At 43.7% G+C, this 25,600-nt stretch overlaps 2 protein-coding genes across 3 annotated transcripts in view; both read right to left on the bottom strand.

The window, feature by feature from the left end:
- Positions 1-3,567: 3,567 nt before the first annotated feature.
- phox2a (paired like homeobox 2A) lies at positions 3,568-5,452 on the bottom strand. Its single transcript, XM_027016830.2, has 3 exons — positions 5,230-5,452; positions 4,334-4,521; positions 3,568-4,067 (listed from the first exon to the last, which is right to left on the bottom strand). The coding sequence occupies exons 1-3, from the start codon at positions 5,450-5,452 to the stop codon at positions 3,588-3,590; spliced, it is 891 nt and encodes a 296-aa protein (XP_026872631.1). The 3' UTR covers positions 3,568-3,587.
- Positions 5,453-12,733: 7,281 nt separating this feature from the next.
- Positions 12,734-25,600, bottom strand: part of clpb (caseinolytic mitochondrial matrix peptidase chaperone subunit B) — a 37,234-nt gene continuing 24,367 nt past the window's right edge. For both annotated transcript variants that reach the window (XM_035534047.1, XM_027016833.2), the window contains 9 exons: positions 19,639-19,716; positions 18,132-18,187; positions 17,125-17,169; positions 16,427-16,588; positions 15,992-16,148; positions 15,773-15,846; positions 15,548-15,667; positions 14,721-14,825; positions 12,734-14,402 (listed from right to left, as the gene is read on the bottom strand). In XM_035534047.1, the coding sequence (XP_035389940.1) occupies positions 14,181-14,402; positions 14,721-14,825; positions 15,548-15,667; positions 15,773-15,846; positions 15,992-16,148; positions 16,427-16,588; positions 17,125-17,169; positions 18,132-18,187; positions 19,639-19,716 (1,019 nt within the window). In that variant the 3' untranslated portion in view covers positions 12,734-14,180. The remainder of the gene's footprint in view (positions 14,403-14,720; positions 14,826-15,547; positions 15,668-15,772; positions 15,847-15,991; positions 16,149-16,426; positions 16,589-17,124; positions 17,170-18,131; positions 18,188-19,638; positions 19,717-25,600) is intronic.

The following is a 25,600-nucleotide window of genomic DNA, read 5'->3' as shown; positions in this document are numbered from 1 at the left end:
ACCCACAATCTGGGTGTGTATGAAGGAAACGAGAAAGACGAGAGCTAAGTGTAACTTTTCTTTCGAGTTCCAGTTGTCTACAACTGAGCAACTTATTTGGACTGCCGGCAGTACCAGGTGAGGATGAAGTCTTTAAGTGCCATCACAAACACTAAAATGTAACAGAGTAATATGTAAATAGTTATCTTGTTTCATTACACTATAGCGAGCTCATGTTATTAGCCTGTGTCCTGGCAGTACGAAACGGGGGATGATTAAACTCATGTTCACGTTTTATTAAAGTCTGACTCGTTCTGCGTAGGCTTCGTGTGATTCTGCATACGACCTTGTGCGAGTCCAGAACGGTTTGTTTTATTTCTGTTGAAAACTAACAGCGCCCAAGACATACATATTTGTTATATTTCAGGGACGCTAAAAATAACCGCTGGACATCCGTCTGTTCGGGCGGGGGTTAGTATTTCAAGCATTATCACGGAAAATTAGCACAGTTCCTTTTTTCTTTTCTCCCCCCAATGTTTTATGCATATTATATGCTTAGGAAAATGTGCCCTCACGTTCTCAGTGCATGTCCGATGCATGAACAAAGCACTTTGGACTTTGTCCGCAAAATAATAATAATAATAATAATAAATGGCTAACACACTTCGTCGGTGTGATTTACAGACCCTGTAGACTGAGAGGAGAAAACAGAACGGTCTTTATGCAGTAAGTCATATATGTAGTCTGTTTAGGCCTACACTGGAATATCACTAAGCCTGCTTTTCCTAATAAAATGTTTTCTGCATTAATGTTCTGATACTTAAAATTCATGCATCGTTTAGACTTTGTCTATCCCAGTTCTTACAAATCATGTTATGAAGACATTTCGCTGCGCTGTCCTCTCCCCGCCTTTTTGTTCTCCGCAGTCGTTACCTGTTACGCCCTTCAAAGAGCAACGACGGAAACGTTTTGAAAAGCGTCAGTTGAAATACAGCAAAAACCTCAAAACACCAGGAGTGTTCGATAGAGTGATGCTTCGCATCGATTAAACTGTGTGTACATTATTTGTCAATTAATGGGGAAGAGTAGTAGCGCACTTCATGATATCTGTTTTACACAGTACAGCCTGCAACTGTGTAATTAGGTATCACGGTATATTTAATCTGCGACCAAAAAAAGACCATAACGCCCACCCCCCACCTCCCTTTTTATTTTGTTAAAGTTTCATCCTTTGAAACTTTAAAATGGTTTTTTAAAACCATTTCTCCATTTTATTTACCGAAACTTTTCATTTGAGATCAGGATAGGCCTCATTTGATCAATTAGCAGAAGTGACGTGTGAACTACTGTCGTGTACACGTTGTCAGTCTGCAGCAAAAGTGTCCTTTACATCAGAACTGAAGGCGGCCATTCAATATTTGCTTTTCTTTTTCGCTGACGGCTCACTCAGACGCTGTAGCTGTAGCTCTCTAGCACGGGATAGCCGTAGGGATTGGAGTTAATTCTACGGTTAAGAAAAAAAAAAAGTCAACTATATTTGAAAGTATTTAACAAGTTAGGACTTGGCATTTTATATGCTATGCATCCATTCTTTATTATTATTATTATTATTATTATTATTATTATTATTATTATTATTATTATTAGCAGCACTAGTTGTTAGCGAATTAATTTTGTAATTAATTACATTTAGTGCATCACTTTGTAACACAGTGAGTTCCTCTTGGGATTCTTCCTATTTTGGATAGCAAAAGATGAAAAAATACTGAAAAACTCAAAGACGGGTAAGTTGCTATGTGATTTTATGTTTGTTACTTTTATATAGTCTAGCCTATATATGAAATTATGTTTCTTAATTTTTATAGGCTAGAGCTTGCAAAAAAAAAAAAAAGTAGGCCTATTGATTTCATTATATTTATTCAAATATTAAACCATGTCGCAGCTCTGCGTTACTCCGCTGTTGTACGAGGCGGTAAAACTACTACATGAGTCAGTGCTTTAAATGTAGTTTATTTTATACAGTATTACATAGTGCCATTAATGAACGTTAGGCCTACGACTGAATAAAGACACCCTATGTCGTAAGCTCAAACTTAATGGTCATCTGAATGAAATACACCCTAGCGTCAAATTACCATAATAAAAATCAGAAACTACGCAATATTTATATTACTATTTACAAAATATTTTCATGTTTCAATACTTTAGGAGCCTGACTAAAAAATCGAAACAATAATCTTAGATTAAAAAAATCCCGTCTTTCTTTCAATAAATTAATTCTAATGACTGAATTATGCTTAGTTTTGGATACACATTCACACATTCATGGGGACATGGGACGATGGACATGGGGTAAAGAAGCTTTCAAAACGAGTGATTATTGCACAGTTTATGACATCCCAACACATGCGAACCAACATTTTTGTTTTCTCATCCTACAAAAAGCCCGTTCACATTGATGCGCTAACATCCCACAAAAGCTAAATGTTTGACGGTTAGGCTTTACAATATAAATGGTCAATAGTGTCGGAGAGACTAAAATGACTCATTTGCTCCAGAAGAGAGAGGCCGCAGCTCATGTTTGTGCCCTTATACAACTTTGCTTTCCTTAAAAACCATGACGAGTAAACGCACCTATTTTGTGTTGGTACTGACCGTTTGTCGGATGGAAAGGGTCGTGAACGGCGAAGAGGCACTGGATTTTCGCACTCCTCTGTTTAGAGGAGATTGTCTCTGGTGGTGTCGCAGTTACTAAGGGCTTAGCAGAGGTTTTACAGTGGAATACTGCACTGCCATGAATTCCGAAAGAACAGAATGTCAATACTCACTTCCCAGGTTGCGCTGCTAATTGGATTGCACCTTTTCTTTCGCGAAACGGCTTTGTGATTCAAAAGGAAGTTGTGCTTGCTGGTAACAGTTAGTTTCTTTTCCCAATCCCTTTTCTAAACTGTCCTTTGGGAATCGTCCTATTTGTCCTCCAAGCTCCAAGGCGGACTCAAATTAATATGGGCTGTCTTAAACGGTGACCGCTTCAAGCGAACCCCAACAAATGCAGTCGCAGTTTTAAATGCATCTATATGACTCTCACCTAACCGAACAGAAATGTGTAACTATTTAATAAAGCATCCGAAATGTACCTTATTACACGTTAGGCACGTATTTTAAAATGCTGTCGCCCAGTCGTGGCTGTTGTGAACACTCGCCAATTACACGACCGGAATGTTACGTTTCGGGGGTGTGGAGCCTAGGGGCGCTAACACCGACCGCAGGCTGGCAAGCGACTGGCGTCTTTTAGGGGTTTGGATCTGAAGTGCATGTAGCCTGTGTGACACTGCCTGATTACTCTCTACTGCAAGGGCATGGGGAAGACAGGAAGCAGGGTGCAGACGATGGAGGGGATGCAGGATGGGTTGTGGAAATGGGTTATGATACGATAGATTTCACAATCAAGAAGCACACACACAGACATCGGAAGCGCCAACAAGTTCAATAAAACAATAAATTATGAGTCCAGCTCTAAGAGAAAAAAAAAAAAGTAAATGAAAGGCAACAAGAACCGTCGAGAGGGGTACACTCTAAGAAGAGAGAGTGAAAAAAAAATCTAGTCTCTAAAACAGGTTGGTCTTGAGCGCGTTCGGTTTTCTATGGAACGATGAAAGGACTCCGGCAAACGGTCCAGCGGCCATACTGTCCGCGGGTTGCCAGGTCTTCAGCAGATCCGAACCTTGAGGGGCGGTCGGGGTAAGGCTGCCTCCCCCGGCGGATCCAATATTGGGCCAGGTCGGAGATTTCAGACCCTGGTGGATGGAGGGGGATGTGGAGGTGTTGGCGAAGCCAGCGGAGGAGACCGATACAGGACTGGGGCTAAGGCTACTGGCTCCAGGGCTTCCCATATTCCCGGAGCTCGGTAAGGAGGCCGTGCTGTCCGGAGTCGGACTGCAGGTCGATTCTTTGGACTCATCGTCCTCGGAGGATGAGCGTGCCTCGCCTGATTTCTTAGCATTGCCGGCGTTGCCTGTATTTCCGCTTTTAGAGTTGGCTGCACGTTCTTGCTTGCGGAATTTGGCGCGCCTGTTCTGAAACCACACCTGTGCAGATGAGACGTTGCTCGGGATAAGCATTCACTGTCAGTAATCATATGATCATAAAAATGTATTTTAAGTAATGTATTTATTTTCTAATTTATTTGGCACCAAATGACCTTACACATGCAATCATTTACTGAGTATTTTGTCTCGGTATTTTGCATAGAGAAACAGAAGCGTTAGGCTGTAGAGGATTGACGGACACTAAAATGCGGGCCGCAAATTGATGTGATATCCACAAATGCATTACAAGAATTCTGAAAAGGCACCTGAACTCTGGCTTCCGTCAGATCAATCTTCAGTGCGAGTTCCTCTCGAGTGTAGATGTCAGGGTAGTGTGTTTCTGCAAACACGCGCTCCAGCTCTTTAAGCTGAGAGCTCGTGAATGTGGTGCGTATGCGTCTCTGCTTTCGCTTCTCGTTCAGTCCAGAGGGATCTGAAAAGAATTTATATGGAACTGGGGACAAACGAGAATATCGAGATTAACGATGGCAGTGCAATTGACTGATGAAACTGGGAACTGACAGTCACAATAACCATTTTACTGTCCTATATGAAGAAAAAGAGGTTTCCTAAATCAACTATATATGTATATATTATAAATAATAAAGTTAATAATAATAATAATAATAATAGTAATAGTTTATAGATAAATTATATCTTTAATTTTTTTTCACAGAAACAAAATTCTATCTTGCATTAAATCTTTTAAATCTATTTATTGACTCTATCCAGCTAAGTAGTCTGCAGAAGAAAAAATATGAATTTTCATATTGCATATTAATTTTCGGTTTGGACTATTTAATTGCGGTATAATCACACATTGTTTTGTATTGATACGATTTCTGTCATATATATGATAGTCTAACTGAAGATGAAATATGCGTTACGTCATAACTCACTATTTAAATTCAAGCATGTATTAAAGCATTAATTAGCAACAATGTATTAGCTCTACATAAATATATCATTTTTGACAAAGTCTAAATAGTCAATGTGATTGTTATAAACATATTCACCTTTAATTTTGCAGAGCTTCATATTCGCTTTAGGACCGCATCTCAACCATTGGTTCATTCACATGAACGTATAGGGCTGAGATATGAAACTGCTTCGCCTCCTAACAGGTCAACCCCGGTAATCGCAGCATGTTGAGTCGACTTACCTGTGGAGTATGGGGCCGGTTGGTGCTCCCTCAGGGCGCCGAGTGTACAACTCGCCGTGCTAAGGGGCGGGCAACCGGGGTTTGCCCCAAAGCTGGTCCGGATGGGGTTGTACTGGAAGGTGTTAGCCTGACTACAGGAGTTGAAATCGGCGTAGGCCGAGGCTTCCATTGCGGCCATACAGGAGTCGTACGTGTTAAGATACGAATAATCCATTTTGTACATGTGGAGAGCAGTCGTGGAGAGGGGTGCGGAACTCTCCAGCAAACGACTGGGCTTTTCTGGTGGTGAATTTGCCCGTGACTCGGTTACCGGAAAGAACACGTGCCTTTTAGTTAGCAAAGACTGTATGATTAACTCCGTTCCCTCTGACTGAACTACAAGGATGTCCGCCCGCTTCCTTATCACTTTCGATGCTTCTCTCAGATCCAGCAGTCCTTCACTCTCACTGCCGGCTTCTCGCGCCGTTTCCTCATCCAATACCCACAGTCTTGTTCCTCGTTCTCTCTCTGTCTCTGCATCCGCGCGCTCGGTCCTAGTTTGACAGTGGTCTGCTCCGCCCGGGCAGCTCGCGCTGTGTTTATAATAAACTTGGCAGTCCGCAAGACAATAGCGAGGCGGTGGTCTCTTTGCATGACAATGTCTCAGTGCTTGCGCGGGGGCTCCGCCACTGGCCGCCCCCTCCCCTCCGCTATTGCATCTCTAATGCTCGTGCTTTAACCCTTTACCGGCAAACATCTGCACGGTCGCATGCGGAGAGGCAAGCTTTTAAGACCTGAAGCCGTTACTCTTTTTTGTTCTCAGGTCTTCTAGTACAAGTCCTGCGAAGTCTTGTTTTTGACCGTTTTTTGGACCATGTAGTCTGTGACGCTGCTTTTTAATTGACGTAGACGTCCCTGTTGGAACACGCGCTTCAAGCACCTTGGGGCGCGATACTGACGTAGGACGTGAAAATATAATTATTGCAATATGTGATTGTTTAAATTGTGCATTTTCGGAAATGCAGCGAAGGGGAGGATACTGGTGTGACTTGTAGTAGGGTCATATCTGATGTGATGAGTAGCGCCTTAAAGTGTCCCCTGGGCGACCACTGTTTAATTCTCTACAGAAAGTTTATTCGACCTCTTCAGTGGAGATGCTACTCTCCCACCAGCCTTCTACCAATATCCCACCAGCCTTCTACCAATCTTTTCGACACTTCTTCTGTAGCACCAAATGGTTGCATTCAGACGGGACGATGATCATTGCAGAAATAAAAAGTCGCATGTAAAATATTTTAACCAGTATGTTATTTTATTTGTAATTTATATTTAATTCATTTCTTAAGATATGATCATTCGTTTTGGTGAAAACGGGAGCAGGTGCATGCATCCCCTAAAGGTCTAGTTACGCTTCGAAAGCGAATTACGCCTGCTGTTGCTAATGTTATAAAGTTTAATTTAATCTTGGAAATAATGATCTTTATTGGAGACTACGCCTTCCTCTCGAGTTATCACCGTATTTAGTTCCAGAGCGGGCGTTGTTTACCAACTTGTACGCATTTAACATACGACGAGCACTCTATTAAGATATGCTGGATGTTAAGAAAAAGAATTTTATCTCGGCCTTCCTATGAACCTTTGTTGCACAAGACTAAACAGAGCTGAACTATCTTCGCTGCACTGGCTATTCGGAGAAACGAAAAATCTTGTAACCTTCGTGCAACCAGTGCTCCAAAAATGTGCACCCATTGCTGCGCTTTTCAGCGTCACGCGACTCTCTCTCTCCACACGTTTGCTGTCATCTACAATTCAATTACAAAAGATAAATCTTTACATCATATCATATTTAATGATAGGCCGCATTTTGTGCATCTGTTCTTTGTCATTGGCGATTTTGAAAAATTTCAAGATTTTAGTTCTACCATGGCATCGTTATTTGTAGTTAATTATAGACCTTTCTTTTTTTTTCGTTAATTATTATTATTTTGCATTTACCAAATGCATCGGAAAATGGACTATTACTAAACAAAAAAAAAATCTCAAAGCATTTCTCTCCGAATATCATAATCCACTTTTTGCTTAAAGTGAAATTACTTTAACATCCCAGTACAGGCTAGTGATATGTACAATCTGAGATATGTTTCCAGTCTTCACTAAGCTCTCTTTAACGCACCTCTCTCCTGTTTGTCCACACCTGCTGCAGTTCAATGTCCAGTAAACTGGAACTGCACGACAAACTATATATATATATATATATATATATATATATATATATATATATATATATATATATATATATATATATATAATTTTGATTTATTTATTTAAATTGTGACTCACTTTTGGATATTCCACGTAGATTAATATTTGCAATATTGTAAGGCAATCAAGACTAATTGGGTGTATATTACTGGCGAATAAAACTGTAAATGTTATACGGAGTTTGGAGGAAAACATCAACATGTTACTTAAGGTGTTCGCCTTGTGGCAGTTATGACGGATTATGAGGGTGTCCTCGCTCCACACAGGCCCATTCTCGCCTTTCTCTTGTTCTGTTGCAGCTGCGACCCCAGGCGTGGATCAGCGGGGCTCCACGGCCGTAACCTGGTTATCCCGAAGCGGCCTCGGGCTGGTTTGTCACGGTGCATTTAGGTAATAAGAGGCCGAATGCTGGCGGGGCTCTCGGCCTATCACGCTCCATCCATCAACAGCCAAATTATAGGCATCAACCAGCGCACTTCATTTCCAGGAAGAGCAGCAGCAGACAGGTTACACCAGCGTCGGGCAGGTATCGAAACAGACGTGACGAAGCCACGCGTCACGAGATGTCTCTGAATAAGATTTTTCGGCAAGTGTTACATTAAATTTCAGTCCTGTTAATCGATTGATATTTTCTTCCGTGGAGCCACTTTAGTTCGCTCTCGTGAGAAATACTGAGGGAAAAGAACCGAAGAAATGCATATTCTAAAAAGCAAATGTCAAGCATTTTAATATGTTTAAAACAGACAAACAAAAGTGACAGAGGTAGTCGGCTTTTTACTGTTGGACGTCTTTTTAGCGTTGTAACAAAACATCACATTCTTATTTATTGGTATAGAGTATGTAGCTCATGTTGATACTTAAAACGGTCGTAATTCATTTCAATCTTTAGGGAACACGTAGATAACGTCTATATTAGGTTATAATCTGGACATTCATTTGGGGAAAAAAATCTTAAACAAGTGCCTTAAATGCTACTTTAAATAGTTAGAATTTAGAAGAAAATCTACATTTTCAATCATGTTATAATCAGCTCGTGGACTGCCTGGACTTCTCACTCCCATCGATGAGAGGCACGACATTTATTTCAGCACCATTACTCGGACAGCGACACGTATGTTCGAAGTTGGACTGAATAGTATATGACTGGAGGACGCTATTTATTTTTACATGTAGTCCTATATTATCCATTTCTACGAATAAACTTGTCTCCGATGGATGTTTATCTCAGACTAATGAATGTGTGTACACCCCCACCCCCCGTAGACAGCTGTAAAACCAGTAGGCCTAATCAAAAATGGATATAAACGCTACGCTTGGTTTAATGGGCAATTTTAGGTAGGCACGGCAGAAATTTCTTTTTAATTGGGCTGTGAAAAAATGACGGTGCCCAAGTCTCTAATTTAAACTCGTGGTTGATCGGGCTCCCTCTTTTTCTTTCAAGCTACAAAACGCGCCCCTATCGTGCCAACCCGCTTGCCCCACTTCACTTTACATCTCTCTCGCGACGCCTGGGTCATATGCCCCCCCACTCCCCGCTTCAGCGTACAAGCTACGGCGCTGCGCCGTCTCATGTTTTTCCCAACTCAGACTGTCACTGTCCCATCCGTTTCTGATCACTCAATCTACCACGTCTCTCTCTCTCTCTCTCTCTCTCTCTCTCTCTCTCTCTCTCTCTCTCTCTCTCTCTCTCTCTCTCTCTCTCTCTCTGCTCATCTATCTATCACTCTGGCACCGGCCTTCCTCCGTCTCATCAATCTTGTGGCTGCCTCCCCTGTACGCCGCGGCTTCATTAGACCAATCTGCATTCACAAACGATCGGTCACCGTAGCGTCGGCCGGCCTCACCGGGTCGCGAGCAGGAGAGACGGGACCCCTTGTTTTAATGGCACGACCATCGGATGCCATTAATGTCAGAAGGACGAGAGAAAGCCAAACTAAAACGAAATGGAATTCAATTAGACTCCGAGAGGACCGCGCCCCATTTTTGTCTGAAAATGCTTTTTTTGTGATGGCAAAGCGAAATGCAGAAATACGGGCATGTTTTTAAATAGTAGATTCATAAGAAATGAATGGCGAAACTTAGAATATGTTGGGAAGCGAGTACTTTATTTAAAGAAAACGCCCAATCGATCACACGTTGCCTATCTCGTGTATTAGTCGTTTATCGGAGCGGTCTTAATCAGGAGATTGCAATACCTGCCTCGTGTTCCAGATCTGTCAATCACGAGGTCTCGTGAAAGGCCCCAATGGCATTCAGCTCCCGCCTTTTCTTTGCCTAAACGCCCTAGCAATAAGCTTTCCTTAAAGTTTCCGCTAATCGCCAATGAATTTTAAAAAGTCCAAGTTAAGACCCCGCGCCTCCTCGGGGCGCTCCGCGCGGGAGAGTTATGCCAGGATTACGGCCCATTTTGAAGACAAACACTCGGGTTGCACTAGATTTACAAGTCTGATGAGAGAGCGAACGAAGGCGGCGCGCTCGCTTTGAAGGGATTATCAGGCTGGTGGCTTGGTGTTAAACACGAGTGCGGGTCGCTGCTCTTTTGCGCAGCGCTGGCAACAGTTAACTTTTCCTGCAAACTCACCTCTGACACGGTTTCAGACAGAGCTTCTGTGCCTCTTGCGCCACGGCTTTGACTTTTGGTCCTTTAGTGCAAATAAGAGTTCCCTCTGTAAACAACCGCTCACCAGCGAGGCAATTTTAAGCCAGTTTAAGATCCCCTCCATTTTACATAAAGATCTGACCCTATAACCTATAGGTTAGGGAAAAAGCAGTACTATGAACATTTGAAAAGAAACCTCGATACATCTCGATGGAGTTACAGGACAAATTCTTATGTCAAGACCAGAAATCCGAGAAACAAAATCTGTGAAAGCTGTGAAGAAAAGCAGTAAAATAAAATAATTGTCCACTGTACAAAAGCTTAAGATATCTATTAACTGCACTGAAACCACGAATAGCACAGAGACCACACTGATTTAATAACCTACGTTTAATTGCAAAAATATATTTGTAAGGCGTAAATTGCACATTGGAGAGTCGTTTATTTTGGGCTTTATAATTTCCCCTTGTTAAACTTGTAAGCCTAGGTTTACATGTAAACTAATACTGTAATGGCCCCGCAGCAATATGCTGGTTTAGTTTTTTGGACAAAATATCCTTAAATGGATATTAGCCATTTCAGGGGAAAAAAAAAACAAAAAACATAGGCTATTAAAAATGCTACTTGAAATTGAATAAAAATGTACTCCCGAGAGAGAGAGAGAGCATGTGATGTGTTTGGGTCCATTTCCTCTGTGGCTATGGCGTTCGAACCTGAAATGGTCGCGCGGAGAAGAAGAAGAAGGGGAAAGAAAAGAAAAAAAAAAAAAAAAAAAAAAAAAAAAAGAGCTCGAGCAGCTTCGCCAAACACGCTAATTCGATCAGCGAGCCTAGGCCTGCGCGCTCTGAAAGCCAGGCCCAACTGGCGGGCCGCTGGAGTTGTGGAAAGTTAATCAAATTAAACTCCCCTCTAAACTAATTAGGCGGCAATCTGCCACGCGAGCTGTCCCAGAGCAAGGTTTGAATTAGGCAGGATGGATTTTTTTTTATTCTTTCAAAAAGGAGAAAGACGACACAGAATGGCTGGTTAGTTTGGGGTCTTTTATCCGCTTTCTACACCAATTCTAAAGCCGTCACAATACTGGAAAGCTCACGAGACTGTCACTTCGTACGCGCGACTGCTTCGCTATAAGCGTCCCGCGCTTCATTCAGTCGCGTTAACCGTTGGCGAAACGTCGCGCACGGGACGGGAAAGGGTCTTTATTTCCAGAACGGCAGTCCGCGCCGTTCTTCATGTGCGCTACTTTTAAACAAACCACGGTTTGTTTCTTCAAAGGCGGCGATTAGAGTTCTACAGCAGACTAAGATCATATAGATATCCAATCTGAGTATCCCTCTTCTTTTTTTTTTCCCCCCATCTGACATACGGTCACATTACCGACAGGTACGCACGAGACACCTGATACTCCCGCTTCAGTACACACGCGCTCTGATAGTAGCCTTCCAGACCGGCTGTTAAAAACCCCTCCAAACGCGCCAGGCCGCGCGTCTACAGCAGCCACTGTCCGCGTTACGCGCTTTCCACCCCTTCTCTGCGAGAGGGTGTCTTCGCCCCTGTCCGCGCCGGTACAATTAGCCTTTTCGAGGACCGTAGCACAGGCCTGTAATGGGAAATCGATAGCTCGCCGTTCCGTCGGTGCCGTCCTGGGGGAGCCCCTCGCGCCGAGATTAGACGAGAGGCGAGCGCGTCCGAAAATACCGAGTTAAAAGAACGGAGTCGCGCGTTAATGGAAGGAGGAACTCTAGACGCTCGCGCTAACGTGCGCAGCGGCTGCGTAAATTGATCGGCGGCCGAGTTGGCGTGCGCGCAGTTATTTGGAAAAGCAGCCCCGTGTCATTCAGAATGAGAGAGAAAACGATATTGGGGAACTTCTTTTAGGTTCAATTGATCACGCGAAAAATGGTCCATCATGCGAAAAAAAAAAAATAGTGAAAAGGAAGCGCGAGAGAGCGAGCACAAGAGAAACAGTTCTTCCAAACCTCCATGGAAATGAAACACTTTCTGTCTCTGACTAACCGAATTTAACTCACTTTTACGAGAGACAATATTCTCACAGTAACACTTAAGTGCCTATACCGCCCTCTTTGGCAAATTGACTTCAGCACGTCATCCAATATTCCTTTCTTCTTGCTGTCTATCTCGGCACGTTTCAATCAGTAAACTTCCTCCTTATGCTGTCTTCATCTAATAATTTGGTCCTCTACTTATTATTACAAGTATTTTTCTGAATTCTGAAAATTAGAAGCGTCATCAGTGAAATGCTGAAGAAAAAAAAAATTCTGATAAACACAGAGGAGGAAGACTGTGTGTGTGTGTGTGTGCATGTGTGTAGTGGGGGGTCCAGGCCGTCAGTACAATGCTGTGTGTGTGTGTGTATAGAGGGCTGCATGCTGCCTCTGTTTTTTGCAATGCTAATTCACTCCCTGCTGGAATAGATGGATGCTCTACATGTGTATGGATGGATGCTGTGAAGTGGAGGAATGTACCTCTTGCATTCTGCCTGCTCTTTTACATGTCTTCTTCTGTTCATCTCCTTTAAACTGCACACACACACAAATTTCTGCAGCATGTTTCTGTTTTGCCTGTGTCCATAGCAACCTGCAGAGAATGCCTCATTCCACTGTCTTAATTAAATACCACAGAAATACATACTAAGATGGCTAATTAGATGCACTTATCAATTTAATTAAATATTTGTATACAGAAATGAAAACATGTAGTATATAATTAAAATATTTGCAGTCATATGTAAAAGGGACTCATCCCTTCTTCATAACTCAAAACATTTAAAATTGTTCACAATGGGATTAGGACACTGAGTCAATATAATTTAGGCAAAAAGCTAAAACAACTTCACTTGAGACCTCGTTCTGCATGTTTGTCATAGCAAAGAGTAAGCACACCACCAACCTGGAGAGAGATCCATTACTGATTTAGACTTCTTTCTCATTACTGTTTGACCCCTATAAACTATCCAATAGAACTGGCCAATTTACATGTAACTATATTAGGTTTTAAGATTTAATTCTGGTTTAAGGAAACTGACCGAAGCATTAAAAAAGCTTTAATAAATGCTGTGCTGTTTTCTTATAGCAAAGGACATTTTACGAGACTTCACAATGTCAGTGCTGACCTCTGCTATGGCCCCGTTCTTTTAAATAAAGTTTTTAAAGCAAATAAAAACAATGAAATGTAAACATGAATTTCTTACACAACCTGCACAGAATATAAACATCTACAATCTTTCCATTTATACATATGGCAAAGCATTGTTATTTCTGTAGCAGTTATTCTGACAATTCCTAGTTTCCTTCACCCTTTTAGTACTTCAATCAATGTCTTAGTTTCAATGGCTCTTATTACAGATTATTTAAATTTTGGAATGGATTTGTAATCTGTATTGTATTGGTGACTGCATTACAGACATTACCTCACAAAAGTCTTTAAAGAAACGGCTAAAATTGGTTGAAATGTGTGTTGCTGGTGATTAATAAAGCCATTCCCAGATGAATGAAACAGTTCTTCTCTATTTGTTGTGTAGTGTAATAGCAATATAGACTCAACAGCCTGTCATTTGGAGTGATATTCAATTGCATATTTTTCTATTGCTACCTTTGAGATTAAGCTAAAGCACATTACCACATTATGACCCATGTAAAAATTATAAACAGTAGGACCTTTTTAAAATAATGTTCCAACTTTAAAGTTGACTGATTTTTGATGCAACAGACAGAACCTGATAAAGCTATAGGAGTACAACATGCTTTTATTTATTAGACAGCAACCATGCATGAATTGCAAAAACATTTATTTTTCTTCAAATACCTCAAGTTGGCCTCCCAAAATAATCAGCCAAACAATTTCTCCATTCATTGCCACTGCTGTTCTAGAACTGAACTTTCAGGATTTGGTAGTGTACACAATATTAATTATTAATTAGCTGTGTCATAAATATAACTAATTGTGTACTTAAAAAAAAAATAAAATAAAAAAAATGTTGAAATATTACACATTAGTCAACGTTGTCTTACTTATTGCCATGGTCCCGTCGGCCAGTAACCAACCACAGTTCTGACCTGCGAACATGGATCTGACCACCCCACATGGATATTCAGTGGGCATAGGTCACTTCCTCCGGGTTGAGTGGTGGACGGATGTCCAGCTTCCGGGCTTTACTGTCTTTGCCCACCAGTTCTAAGCGGAGGCTAGGGATCACGCCCCCTTCCTTCCCAGGCTGAACCTCTCCGTCCACGGTCAGGCGAAGGGTGCAGCCGTCGGGGAGGAGCTCCTGCTCGTACGCGGCGGCCAGCTGGTTCACCACCCGACGCTCCACCTGGCCACAGGTGAGGAAAGACGACTGATGATTTATCGAACCGCAGCCATGGGGTTAGCCTTTCTACTCTGTGACTGAAAATCCTATTAAATAAGTGAGGCAGCAGCAATTCCACACAGAAAACGCAATTAAGTTAGGGAGTTTAATTTTTGTGTCGGGTGTGCCCGGCGATCATCAAAAAACAATTCAGAACAATGAATTACCAGACCTTCCCAGCCTATGAACTGGTATTACCCCACACGGTTCAGTAAGACCACCGTTACAATGTCAATCGCTTCTCTGCTGGTCGCTGCTGTCTCACCCGGGCATGGGCCGTACCTCGTGTTTGATGGAGCGGGCGCCGTAGTGGAGGTTGTAGCCGTGGGCCAGCAGCTCCAACACGGGCCGCTCCCACAGCAGGGTGATGTTGTGCCTTTGCTTTGCCTGTGGGTCAAACGCAAGGGGCAAGTAGGGATGGGGGGTACGTTAGAGTGCGATGTGGGACTGCCACAGCGTCTTTCTACTCATCAACTGGCTTATGTGCAGAACTAAGTTCTAGTGCACTAGTGCACTGTGGTGAAGTGGCAATGAAAGATCATATAGAGCACTTGAAATGCTTCCGGCAGAAAGCCTTTGATGAGGGGGGTTATTTCATAAAGGAAGAAAAGGGAGCTTTTCTTTGTATAACCAACTACACCATTTAAAAGATTTGTTCATGCTCACACTAATACTAAAACGATTTCATGATACAAATAAAAAAAAAAAAACAGACGAACACATATTTCAAACATCTGAATAATAATATTAATATTGACGCAAGTGTGCGTGTACACAGTCACAAACCCACCCAGAAAATGCTTCTGACCATGTTTTTTTGGTGCCTGCAGGGCTGGCCTGACAGAAATGAAGCTTTATTAATATTTAAATATTTATGAATGGCCCACATGTTAACCTCACTAACACGATTATGGTCGTCAAGCTGTTATTGATTCCTTCTGAGTGTGTGTGTGTTTGTATTTTCCTAGGCTTCAGCCTTGTCAACAGCATCAAGAGAAATGCTTCTGTGTGTACAGTAGAGATTAACACTCTGTTTAACTGTCTTTTCTGTACGCACACACACACACACCACACACACCACACACACACACACACACACACACACGTACCTTTTTGGCCCAGTAGTTGAGCTCTTTGCTCACCAGCTGAATTAGTTCAGAATGGCAGAAAGGAAGAAAATAAACAATTTCGTTTATTCGCCCTAGAAACTCGTCCCGCCTGAAATGGGCCTGTTGGGACCAAACACACCAATTGGTAGCTGCACAAGGTTCCACTACGAGGCATGCTGGGTAAGTAGGAGGAGTGCAGGTGTGAATGTATACATGGCTTGCTACCTTCAGAATTGGGCGAATCACATCATCTTTAAACTTTTTGGAGATCGTTACTTTCTCACCCTTCTGAACGTCATCTGCAACATACCAAACTCAGTTATTTATATCCACCTTATGACCATTATAGAGCATACATTGGGAATATTATGAGCCTTGTGTCTGAAGAGGCAGACTGGACCGTTTTTTTTAAATGAGAGCGAGCGCACGTATGTGTCACCTTACCCAGGTTGTCAGCCATGCGCCGGCGACTCTGTTCTTGAGCTTCCTGTCTCAGCTGCAGTGCATGATGGGCAATTTCATCACTTGCAACATTGGACGTCATGATGAAGATGGCGTCCTTGCACTCGATGGTCTTGCCTTTTCCGTCCGTCAGACGGCCCTAGCCATTAGAGGTTGTATTAAAGTGGGCGTACATTTTACTGTTACGCTATAAAGAACCATGTAAATGAAAGATAATTGCGCTTTTTAATTTTTTTTTTTTTAAAGAAACACATTAAAAGGAAATTCGGAATGTGCAGCTTTCTTTAACGTAGCGCATTCTTGAACAGGGCTGCACGGTCCTTTGCTAATCGTTGTCACATTATTGGCTTTTGCGCCACGGATGCCGTTCGCTCGGATCACTCGTGGTGAAGGTGCGTTGCCCACTGCCTGTCGGACCTCGTCGAAGAGCTGCAGCATGATGGTGAGCACGTCCGGGTGGGCCTTATCCACCTCATCGAAGAGAACCACCGCGTTCGGACACTGCTTCAGCTGTTTAGTGAGCTGCCCACCCTCCTCATGGCCGACGTAGCCCGGGGGGGATCCGATGAACTTGGCTACCTGTTGGGGCGGGAGAGAGAGCACAAATGTTGTTTCAGTGCGAGTGGGGGGAGTTACCGAAGTAAATCAGTCACAAATAGTTTGATCTGTGATTTAACTTGTACCACACACTGATTTGGCCAAACCTTGTTCCCATCATTCCAGAATATTTATTTTTACACACATGCGCATGCACACCCATACCATTTGCTCACTCTCACGGGCACGTGCACACACGTGCCCCTCAATCTACGCCTTCCCACAACCCATTCGCTCATCCCCATGGTACCATTCCTGTGTGGGGCGTGTGTGCGTTTTGAGTTAAGGCCCAAGAGCAGTGAACTGGAGCACAGCTAAACAGCTTAGGAACGACAGCTCGGGTAGGAGGTCGCCAATAACAATGCCTTTAAAATGAGGACATCACCTGTAAACCTGCAGAAGCAAAGGGCAGCAGAATGGCTGACATGACTGGTGCCCCAAGCCTTGCTAACCAAGCTAACCAGCTACTGCACTGCTGCAGCACCGAGAGGAATTTCTAAAATGTGTGCGCGCATTACCTCGTGTTTTTCCTGAAATTCAGACATGTCCATTCTTATGAAACCCTGTTAAATAAAACAATTATTATATAACAACTGTCTGTATATGAAGGAAACTAACAAAAAAAAAAAAGCATACAGAGTTGCTTGAAAGTTTGTGAACCCTGAAGAGATGGTCATTGCATTTGCATAAGACAATAAAATTAATTTATAAAATGGTCATCAAAACCTGATATAAAGAAAATTATACTCCACACAAAGGGGGAAAAAATGGTATATATAATATGTGTATTTAACAAAAGTGGTTACCGAAACAAAAAAATGTTGTGTGCAAAAAAAAATATGTGAACTCCTGCAGTCTATAGCTTGTGGCACCTGCACTAGCAGCAAACCTGGAGTAAAGGCCTCCTATAGCCACTAATGAGTCTGACATCTATCCTAAATGATGTTTGCTTACTGCTTCTGAGAGAACTTAGGAGAGAGAACACCCAGCTGGGGTGGGAGCGGTTTGGCATGAACCACCGGCTTCAGGCCCTGCACACCATCCTAACTGGATCCAACTCAGGGCTTGGACTTGGCCAAACCTCCCAAGTCACCCCTTGCTGGACCTACATCCAGCCCCCCTTTAGTTTCGTAACAGCTTCTGTTCAAGAACCTTCTGGTATATCTTCAGAACTCATGGCAGGGTTACTGTCACGTTAAATGCTTGACGTTTGTAAATGATTTGCCTCAGTGGACTGACAGAGCTCAGATCTGTCTTAGATGGTTTTATAGGTTTCCCTGACTGGGGGTGACTCATTTTGCACCACTAAGCATTTTTATTTTGTTTTTAAATACAAACTCTGTCAGATAAAAAACTAGTTCTTTCAGATGGAGATTTTCACTAGAGAACAAAAAATAAAAAGCAACCCCCCCAAACAAACAAACAAACAAACAAACAAACAACCAACCCCCAACCACCTCAGTACTGAACAAGGGATTCACAAACTTTGCCACTCTACTGGATGTCATGAACTGCTGGTACAGACCTTCTTGATGTCTTTGTGCATGTAGCGCGCCACCTGTTTGGCCAGCTCCGTTTTACCTGCAGACACAAGCACACAACAGTCAGTCACTCTTACGCTGCTTCCGTTATGGCGGTGAGATCCTAGTCAAGCCCAGCATCATTTGAGGGGAACTGCCCTTTATGTCATCAGAGACTCCTCGGTAACTCCAGACAGTAAAGCCGAATCTGACGCTGTAATTGTCTTCACCTTCGCCTGTGGCTTTTTTGCAAACACGGGACCCAGAATACATTTATGTTTTTAACAAAAAGGAAGCTGCGACAATAATGCATCTGCCATAACAAGACCTCATTAATAACACTGACTGCATTAATAACATGGACCTTGATAGTATCACAGACCTCATTAATAGCACAGATTTCATAATTAATTAATACTGACCTCCCAAATAACAGACCCCGCTAGTAACAGACTTCATTAATAGCACAGACCTTATTAATAACAAACCTCGTTAGAAGCGTAGACCTCATTAAGAACGCTGACTTCATAATTAATACTGACCTCCCTAATAACATAGACCTCTCTAGTAACACAGACTTCAGTAATAGCACAAACTTTATTAGTAGCTTTGACCTTATTAACAATATAGACCTTGCTAATAACAAGGTCTGACACCACAGACCTGCCTCCCCGAGGGGAGGTTGACTGACACCACAGACCTGCCTCCCCGAGGGGAGGTTGACTGACACCACAGACCTGCCTCCCCGAGGGGAGGTTGACTGACACCACAGACCTGCCTGCTGGGAGAGTCCTTCATCTCTCCCAGTCCTACTCACACCAGTCATTTTCCCCTCCATCTCCTCTCAGCTCTCTCATCAATTCTCTCTCCCACTCCCGAACTCTGCATCGCTCTCCGGGTAAAATATCGCTCTTATGAATTTTAATATACATATATGGTAAGCAGGGGGGGGGGGGGGTCGGAGACGTGGTTGCAGGCTGCTGAATATTGATGCCGGTGGTCAAAGGAGCTGCAGGCTATATAACAGCAATATGAGCAACTTAGTGGTCTACATCAATCTCCTCATGCCCATCAAACAAACAACTCACTGTGTGTGTGTGTGAGATGGTGTGCTGGTAGTGGGCATAAGAGTGTGGGGTCCAAATGAGCATGTCATCAAAAATTATTCTAATTCCCAGTGAAAGTTCACCTTTCTAGTCCAGGTACGTTTGGCCATAACTGAGATTTTTTCCCTGCTGGACTGTGTGAACAGCCAATCGTAGACCAGCGCAAAGCTCAGGCTTGGGCAGAACGCCGGCCTCTCCCCCCACACCCAAGCTCGGAATCATGTTAGCCAGAGAAGAAAATGGGATCTGAACAGACTTTTGAATAGAGTCTTCTAGTTCTCAGCTGCACGTAACCTCAGGAATGATTCATTTGAACTTTCATGTCTTAAGAAAGTTAAGAAACATGACGCTCCGGGGGGTTTGGGGAGCGAGATGGAGATATGGAGGGACAGAATAACGAAGTTACCGATTCCAGAAGAGCCAAGGAAGAGGAAGACCAGGGGATGCTCTTCATCGTACCACCCGTTCTCTTTCCTCCTGATAGCTATACAGAGAGAGAAAAATGGTACTGAAGAATAGCAAGAGATGCTCAAAAGACAACTGAATTTTTCAAAACAAAGCTACCATTTCAAAAAGCATTTTAAAAAGCAGAAGAAATGAAAGATGCCAGTCTGTGAGCCCGTGACTCCCGCTGCCACAGACACTGCTGTACTGATGCAACACAGACTTCACAGAACCTGCAGTTCTCTCACTACCTTTTAGCAGCATCACAATAGGTTTTTTAGACCTGTGATGAAGGCCAACTGGCAAAATGTGTGCTGAAAACACACAGACACACACACGCTCGCTCACATCTGCCAGTGCTGCCCTCATCCTCTCCTCTCCGCCCTGCCTCTCTCTGGTCGGCCATTAGCTCGACGCTAATTCCATTAGCCTGCTCCATGCTGCAGCCAGCAAATTGTGTTAGCATAGATCCAGCAGTGGGGCCTCAGGAACAAGGGCTACGATAACGCACCGTCGCCGCGGCAACTGCCCGTGTGTGTTACAGAGAGAGAGCGAGAGAGAGAGAGAGAGAGAGAGAGAGAGAGAGAGAGAGCTGGAAATAAATAAATAGATAGATAGATAAAGGCGAGTGAGCAGATTGGGGTGGTTTTTTTTGTGTTTTTTGTTTGGTAAGGGGGTTGAGGAGGAGTGCATTTGCGTGTGTGCACGCGCGTGTGTGTGGGTGAACGGGTGCGTGAGAGTGTGCATGTGTGTTTGAATGGAGTGCGCTTACTCAAGTCTGGGTGCTGAAAAAGCTAGACACACCTCAAACTGAAACATATCCATCATATCCCATCATACTTAGCTCTGCTCTGAAGAGTGTGTGCGCGCATAAGCATGGCCTGGAGCGAAATCTTTTTGGTACACAACACAACGGGAGCGCACCATGAGAGAGGCGGTCGCACTCAAAACACACACCAGAAACTTTCCACCAAACCACAAATTCCACATTAGATATGAATGATGGTACATGCTTAAGCTCAGGAAGGCTGGGTGGTTTTACACACACACACACACACACACACACACACACACACACACACACACACACAGTAAGTAGTTTAAACAAACACAAGGCCACTCCCCCTCCTCTATGTACACTGTCTCCCACTCAGAAAACCTATTACAGTTCAGACTCAGCACCTCACCCTCTACAAGTGGATGACTTTGAAACCGAAGAGGGACAGAGAGAGAGAGTGTGAGTGAGTTAGAGAGAGACAGGAAGTAGAGAGAAGAAAGGAGATATCGAGTCACAGAGAGCCGTGATTGTTTTTGCGCGATGACGTGAAGGAACGAGAGGAGTGTATTGTATGAGAATAGGAGTAATTGTACTTTGAGCACATGAGAGTGTGCTGTGTGTTGTGTGTGTGTTAGTGCCCTGTCATTTGTCATAAAGATGAATCTTGAGTAGCCGAGGGCCGTGCCTTCTCCCTTCTCCCCTGACGACGTGCAGCAGCCGTATTTCAGCAGTGCTCTCTCTCTGTGTGCTCGCGTGTCTCCCTTGACACTCCACAACAGCCATATTTCAGGATGTGCACCACTGACTGAGCCATTCTCTCTCAACTTTATTACACAGAGTGAGTGTGAGGGACACTCCCTCAGGACGGACACACACACACACAGTCCCCTCAACAACCTCAAGCCAGAGAAAAGTGGCAAGACAGAGAGAGAAAGTATGGAGAGCGAATAGGTGGATTCCTTTTTTGAGACTTTGTTCCTGTGTGTGTGTGTGTGTGTGTATATACATTCTTATAGCCATGGAGGGATTTTCACTGCCACCATCACCCTACTATCTACTGTAAAAGCACCACTGAAATATACCTGAACCAAACACTCCAGAACTGATTGGACCTGAGGAATTATGGACGTTTGGAAAAACACCAATATGAAAGCGTGCCTGGGGACGCAGGAAACTCAAGTCCTGCATCCAAATCCCTCAAGCCCATCAGGCTAAACTGAACCCCGGGGTAAATGCCTTACTACCCCTCTGTCAGCTAAATACAGTGAGGTGCAGTGTGGCCATCTGCAGAAGTGCCTTTGATGGCAAGTCTGTTTGGGCCGCAGGCCTCAGGGAGAGTTCCTGGCTTTGGAAGCAGGAGAGAGAAGATATGAATGTAATTTAGTAGAAGTGCTCGTGAAGGGGCAATCAGCAGTCCCTCCGACTCGCTCTGACCCAGGTATCTGTATCCCTCTCTGCTACATTTGTCCTTCGCTCCGGAAGGAGACACGATAATTCAAAGACGTCTGACAGACACACATGGACGCAGATGCACGCGCACACACACACACCAAGGTTAAATTAGATGATCCTACATCAATATTCAAATGAGGTCTAATTAGCCAATTAGACACTCCTCAAGGACAGAAGAATAAAAGGGCAATTAAGCAATCACTATCAACATAATTAAGGATAAACTAATGTTAAATAAAAGTACACATTCAACACTACGGCCAAATTGCTTAATGAATACATAGTAGTTGTAGGGTAAGAACGTTTCACACATTTTGTGCACGCCCAAATGGTCATCCGTACATTTAATAACAAATACACTCAACATTCTTTTGCTAATGGCATGAAACTGGAGTCAAACACACACACACACACACACACACACACACACACACACACACACACACACACACACACACACACACACACACAGTTCAATTTGGTATTAAGCTTGCGTGTGTTCTCTTTGTCTGGAAAGACAAAGGTCTGGTAATGACATTAAGGAGGATAATCGCCTTCAATAACTTTTAGTCCCTAAGAGTTAAACCAAGATCAATCTACAGTTTCCTCTGTGTGTGTTTGCATGTGTGTATGTGTGTGTCTCTAATATAATCTGTCACAAGGCAGAACTCACATGGTGTGTATGAATGACATATACTTATTTTAGGATGTACTAAATCTCACACACACACACACACACACACACACACACACACACACACACACAGAGACATCCTGTTCCTCTCTGCAGCTTTATCTTACTCGCTCTCTCTGTCTCTCTTTTGATAACAGTTCAGAGTGGTGTGTGTGTGTGTAGAGGCAGCTCCTGGCTGATATATTCACTATATTAGTTGGAAAGGATCAATATTCTGCTGCTTTAACGGTCACTGCACTGGGCTTCAAATTGCTTTCAGGACAATTTGCCACCACCATAACTGGCCATTTATCAAATCAGTTTGAAGGAGACGGTCTGGTCTGCAAGCTTCCACACCAAGTGTCTGTCTGTCTGTCTGTCTTGCTCTCTACCACTCACACATACGGTTTCTTTAACTCAAAAAGTTAAATGTATAGTAGAGTGCTCTGCAGTGTTAATATTCAGATAGTTAGGAGTCTATCATATGTCAGGAGGTGACACACACAATCTCCCTTTCAGCTCCCAGTGTCGGAGTGCTAATCGATCGATAAGCAGTGTAATATAGTGCGTTTATGGGGGGTGGGGGTGGGTGTTATTGTGTTCTAACTCATGTTCTCCTGTCCGGGGAGCCGTATGGGCCGCGCTCGTCCACCGCACGGCACACGCTAGAGGGTGTAAGAAAATAAATAAATGATTAGAAGATAAAAATGAAAGATACGACACAGGGAGGGACGGGAGAGACGAGAGTACGCGGAAAGAGAGAGAGAGAGGGAGGGGAGAAGACGACAGCCGGCGAAGAAACACGATGTCAAGGAGAGAGGGAGTGACAGAGGAGAGGGAGGTTTCTGTTCTGTAATCGAGTTACGTAGCTGAACCCCAAGATCAGCAGCAGCTGTGCATGCCACACGCGGCCGGCCATACCCTGCGCAGTCTTCCACCTGTGTCCATCCAAACCCGGCCCATTAATCTACATTAGCCAATTAGCTGCCTCCGCCTGCCCGCCTAACTCCACAAACCCCGCCCCCTTACCCTACACTGAGAAAGGGAGTGATGGAGGGCTTGAGAGGAAGAGACAGAGAAAGACAGAGAGCAAGTTTGATAGATTAATAGAGTGAAGAATGGTAAACAGAGAAGCCGAGTTGTTGCTATAGTAATACCATCAGGACCAATAGTGGAATTTGGGCAACTAGAGTGTTGAATAAGTGCATGTGCGCTTGCGTGGATGTGCACAGCTGCGAGATCCAGTGTGTGTATGACAGTGGTTGTGGAGCTTCTTTTGAAAGGGGGGAAATATATTTTTGAGGCCCTTTTTTGTTGACTGTTTGGAGGGAACTGCAGTCTTTATGTGTATGGTTGTATGCGTGATGGACAGTATGTTAGTAGGTAGAGGGGTGTGTATGGTTGTATGCGTGATGGACAGTATGTTAGTAGGTAGAGGTGTGTGTGTGTGTGTGTGTGTGTGTATGGTTGTATGCGTGATGGACAGTATGTTAGTAGGTAGAGGGGTGTGTGTGTGTGTGTGTGTATGGTTGTATGCGTGATGGACAGTATGTTAGTAGGTAGAGGTGTGTGTGTGTGTGTGTATGGTTGTATGCGTGATGGACAGTATGTTAGTAGGTAGAGGTGTGTGTGTGTGTGTGTGTGTGTGTGTGTGTGTGTGTGTATGGTTGTATGCGTGATGGACAGTATGTTAGTAGGTAGAGGTGTGTGTGTGCGTGTATGGTTGTATGCGTGATGGACAGTATGTTAGTAGGTAAAGGTGTGTGTGTGTGTGTGTGTGTGTGCGTGTGTGTGTATGGTTGTATGCGTGATGGACAGTATGTTAGTAGGTAGAGGGGTGTGTGTGTGTGTGTGCGTGTGTGTGTATGGTTGTATGCGTGATGGACAGTATGTTAGTAGGTAGAGGGGTGTGTGTGTGTGTGTGTGTGTGCGTGTGTGTGTATGGTTGTATGCGTGATGGACAGTATGTTAGTAGGTAGAGGGGTGTGTGTGTGTGTGTGTGTGTGTATGGTTGTATGCGTGATGGACAGTATGTTAGTAGGTAGAGGGGTGTGTGTGTGTGTGTGTGTGTGTGTGTGTGTATGGTTGTATGCGTGATGGACAGTATGTTAGTAGGTAGAGGGGTGTGTATGGTTGTATGTGTGATGGACAGTATGTTAGTAGGTAGAGGTGTGTGTGTGTGTGTGTGTGTGTGTGTGTATGGTTGTATGCGTGATGGACAGTATGTTAGTAGGTAGAGGGGTGTGTGTGTGTGTGTGTGTATGGTTGTATGCGTGATGGACAGTATGTTAGTAGGTAGAGGGGTGTGTGTGTGTGTGTGTATGGTTGTATGCGTGATGGACAGTATGTTAGTAGGTAGAGGGGTGTGTGTGTGGTTGTATGCGTGATGGACAGTATGTTAGTAGGTAAAGGTGTGTGTGTGTGTGTGTGTGTGTATGGTTGTATGCGTGATGGACAGTATGTTAGTAGGTAGAGGGGTGTGTGTGTGTGTGTGTGTGTGTATGGTTGTATGCGTGATGGACAGTATGTTAGTAGGTAGAGGGGTGTGTGTGTGTGTGTGTGTATGGTTGTATGCGTGATGGACAGTATGTTAGTAGGTAGAGGTGTGTGTGTGTGTGTGTGTGTATGGTTGTATGCGTGATGGACAGTATGTTAGTAGGTAGAGGGGTGTGTGTGTGTGTGTGTGTGTATGGTTGTATGCGTGATGGACAGTATGTTAGTAGGTAGAGGTGTGTGTGTGTGTGTGTGTATGGTTGTATGCTTGATGGACAGTATGTTAGTAGGTAGAGGGGTGTGTGTGTGTGTGTGTATGGTTGTATGCGTGATGGACAGTATGTTAGTAGGTAGAGGGGTGTGTGTGTGTGTGTGTATGGTTGTATGCGTGATGGACAGTATGTTAGTAGGTAGAGGGGTGTGTATGTGTGTGTATGGTTGTATGCGTGATGGACAGTATGTTAGTAGGTAGAGGGGTGTGTGTGTGTGTGTATGGTTGTATGCGTGATGGACAGTATGTTAGTAGGT

Source organism: Electrophorus electricus, chromosome 15 (genome assembly GCF_013358815.1).
Source record: "Electrophorus electricus isolate fEleEle1 chromosome 15, fEleEle1.pri, whole genome shotgun sequence".
Taxonomy (NCBI): domain Eukaryota; kingdom Metazoa; phylum Chordata; class Actinopteri; order Gymnotiformes; family Gymnotidae; genus Electrophorus; species Electrophorus electricus.
This window is presented reverse-complemented; position numbering and strand designations above follow the sequence as displayed.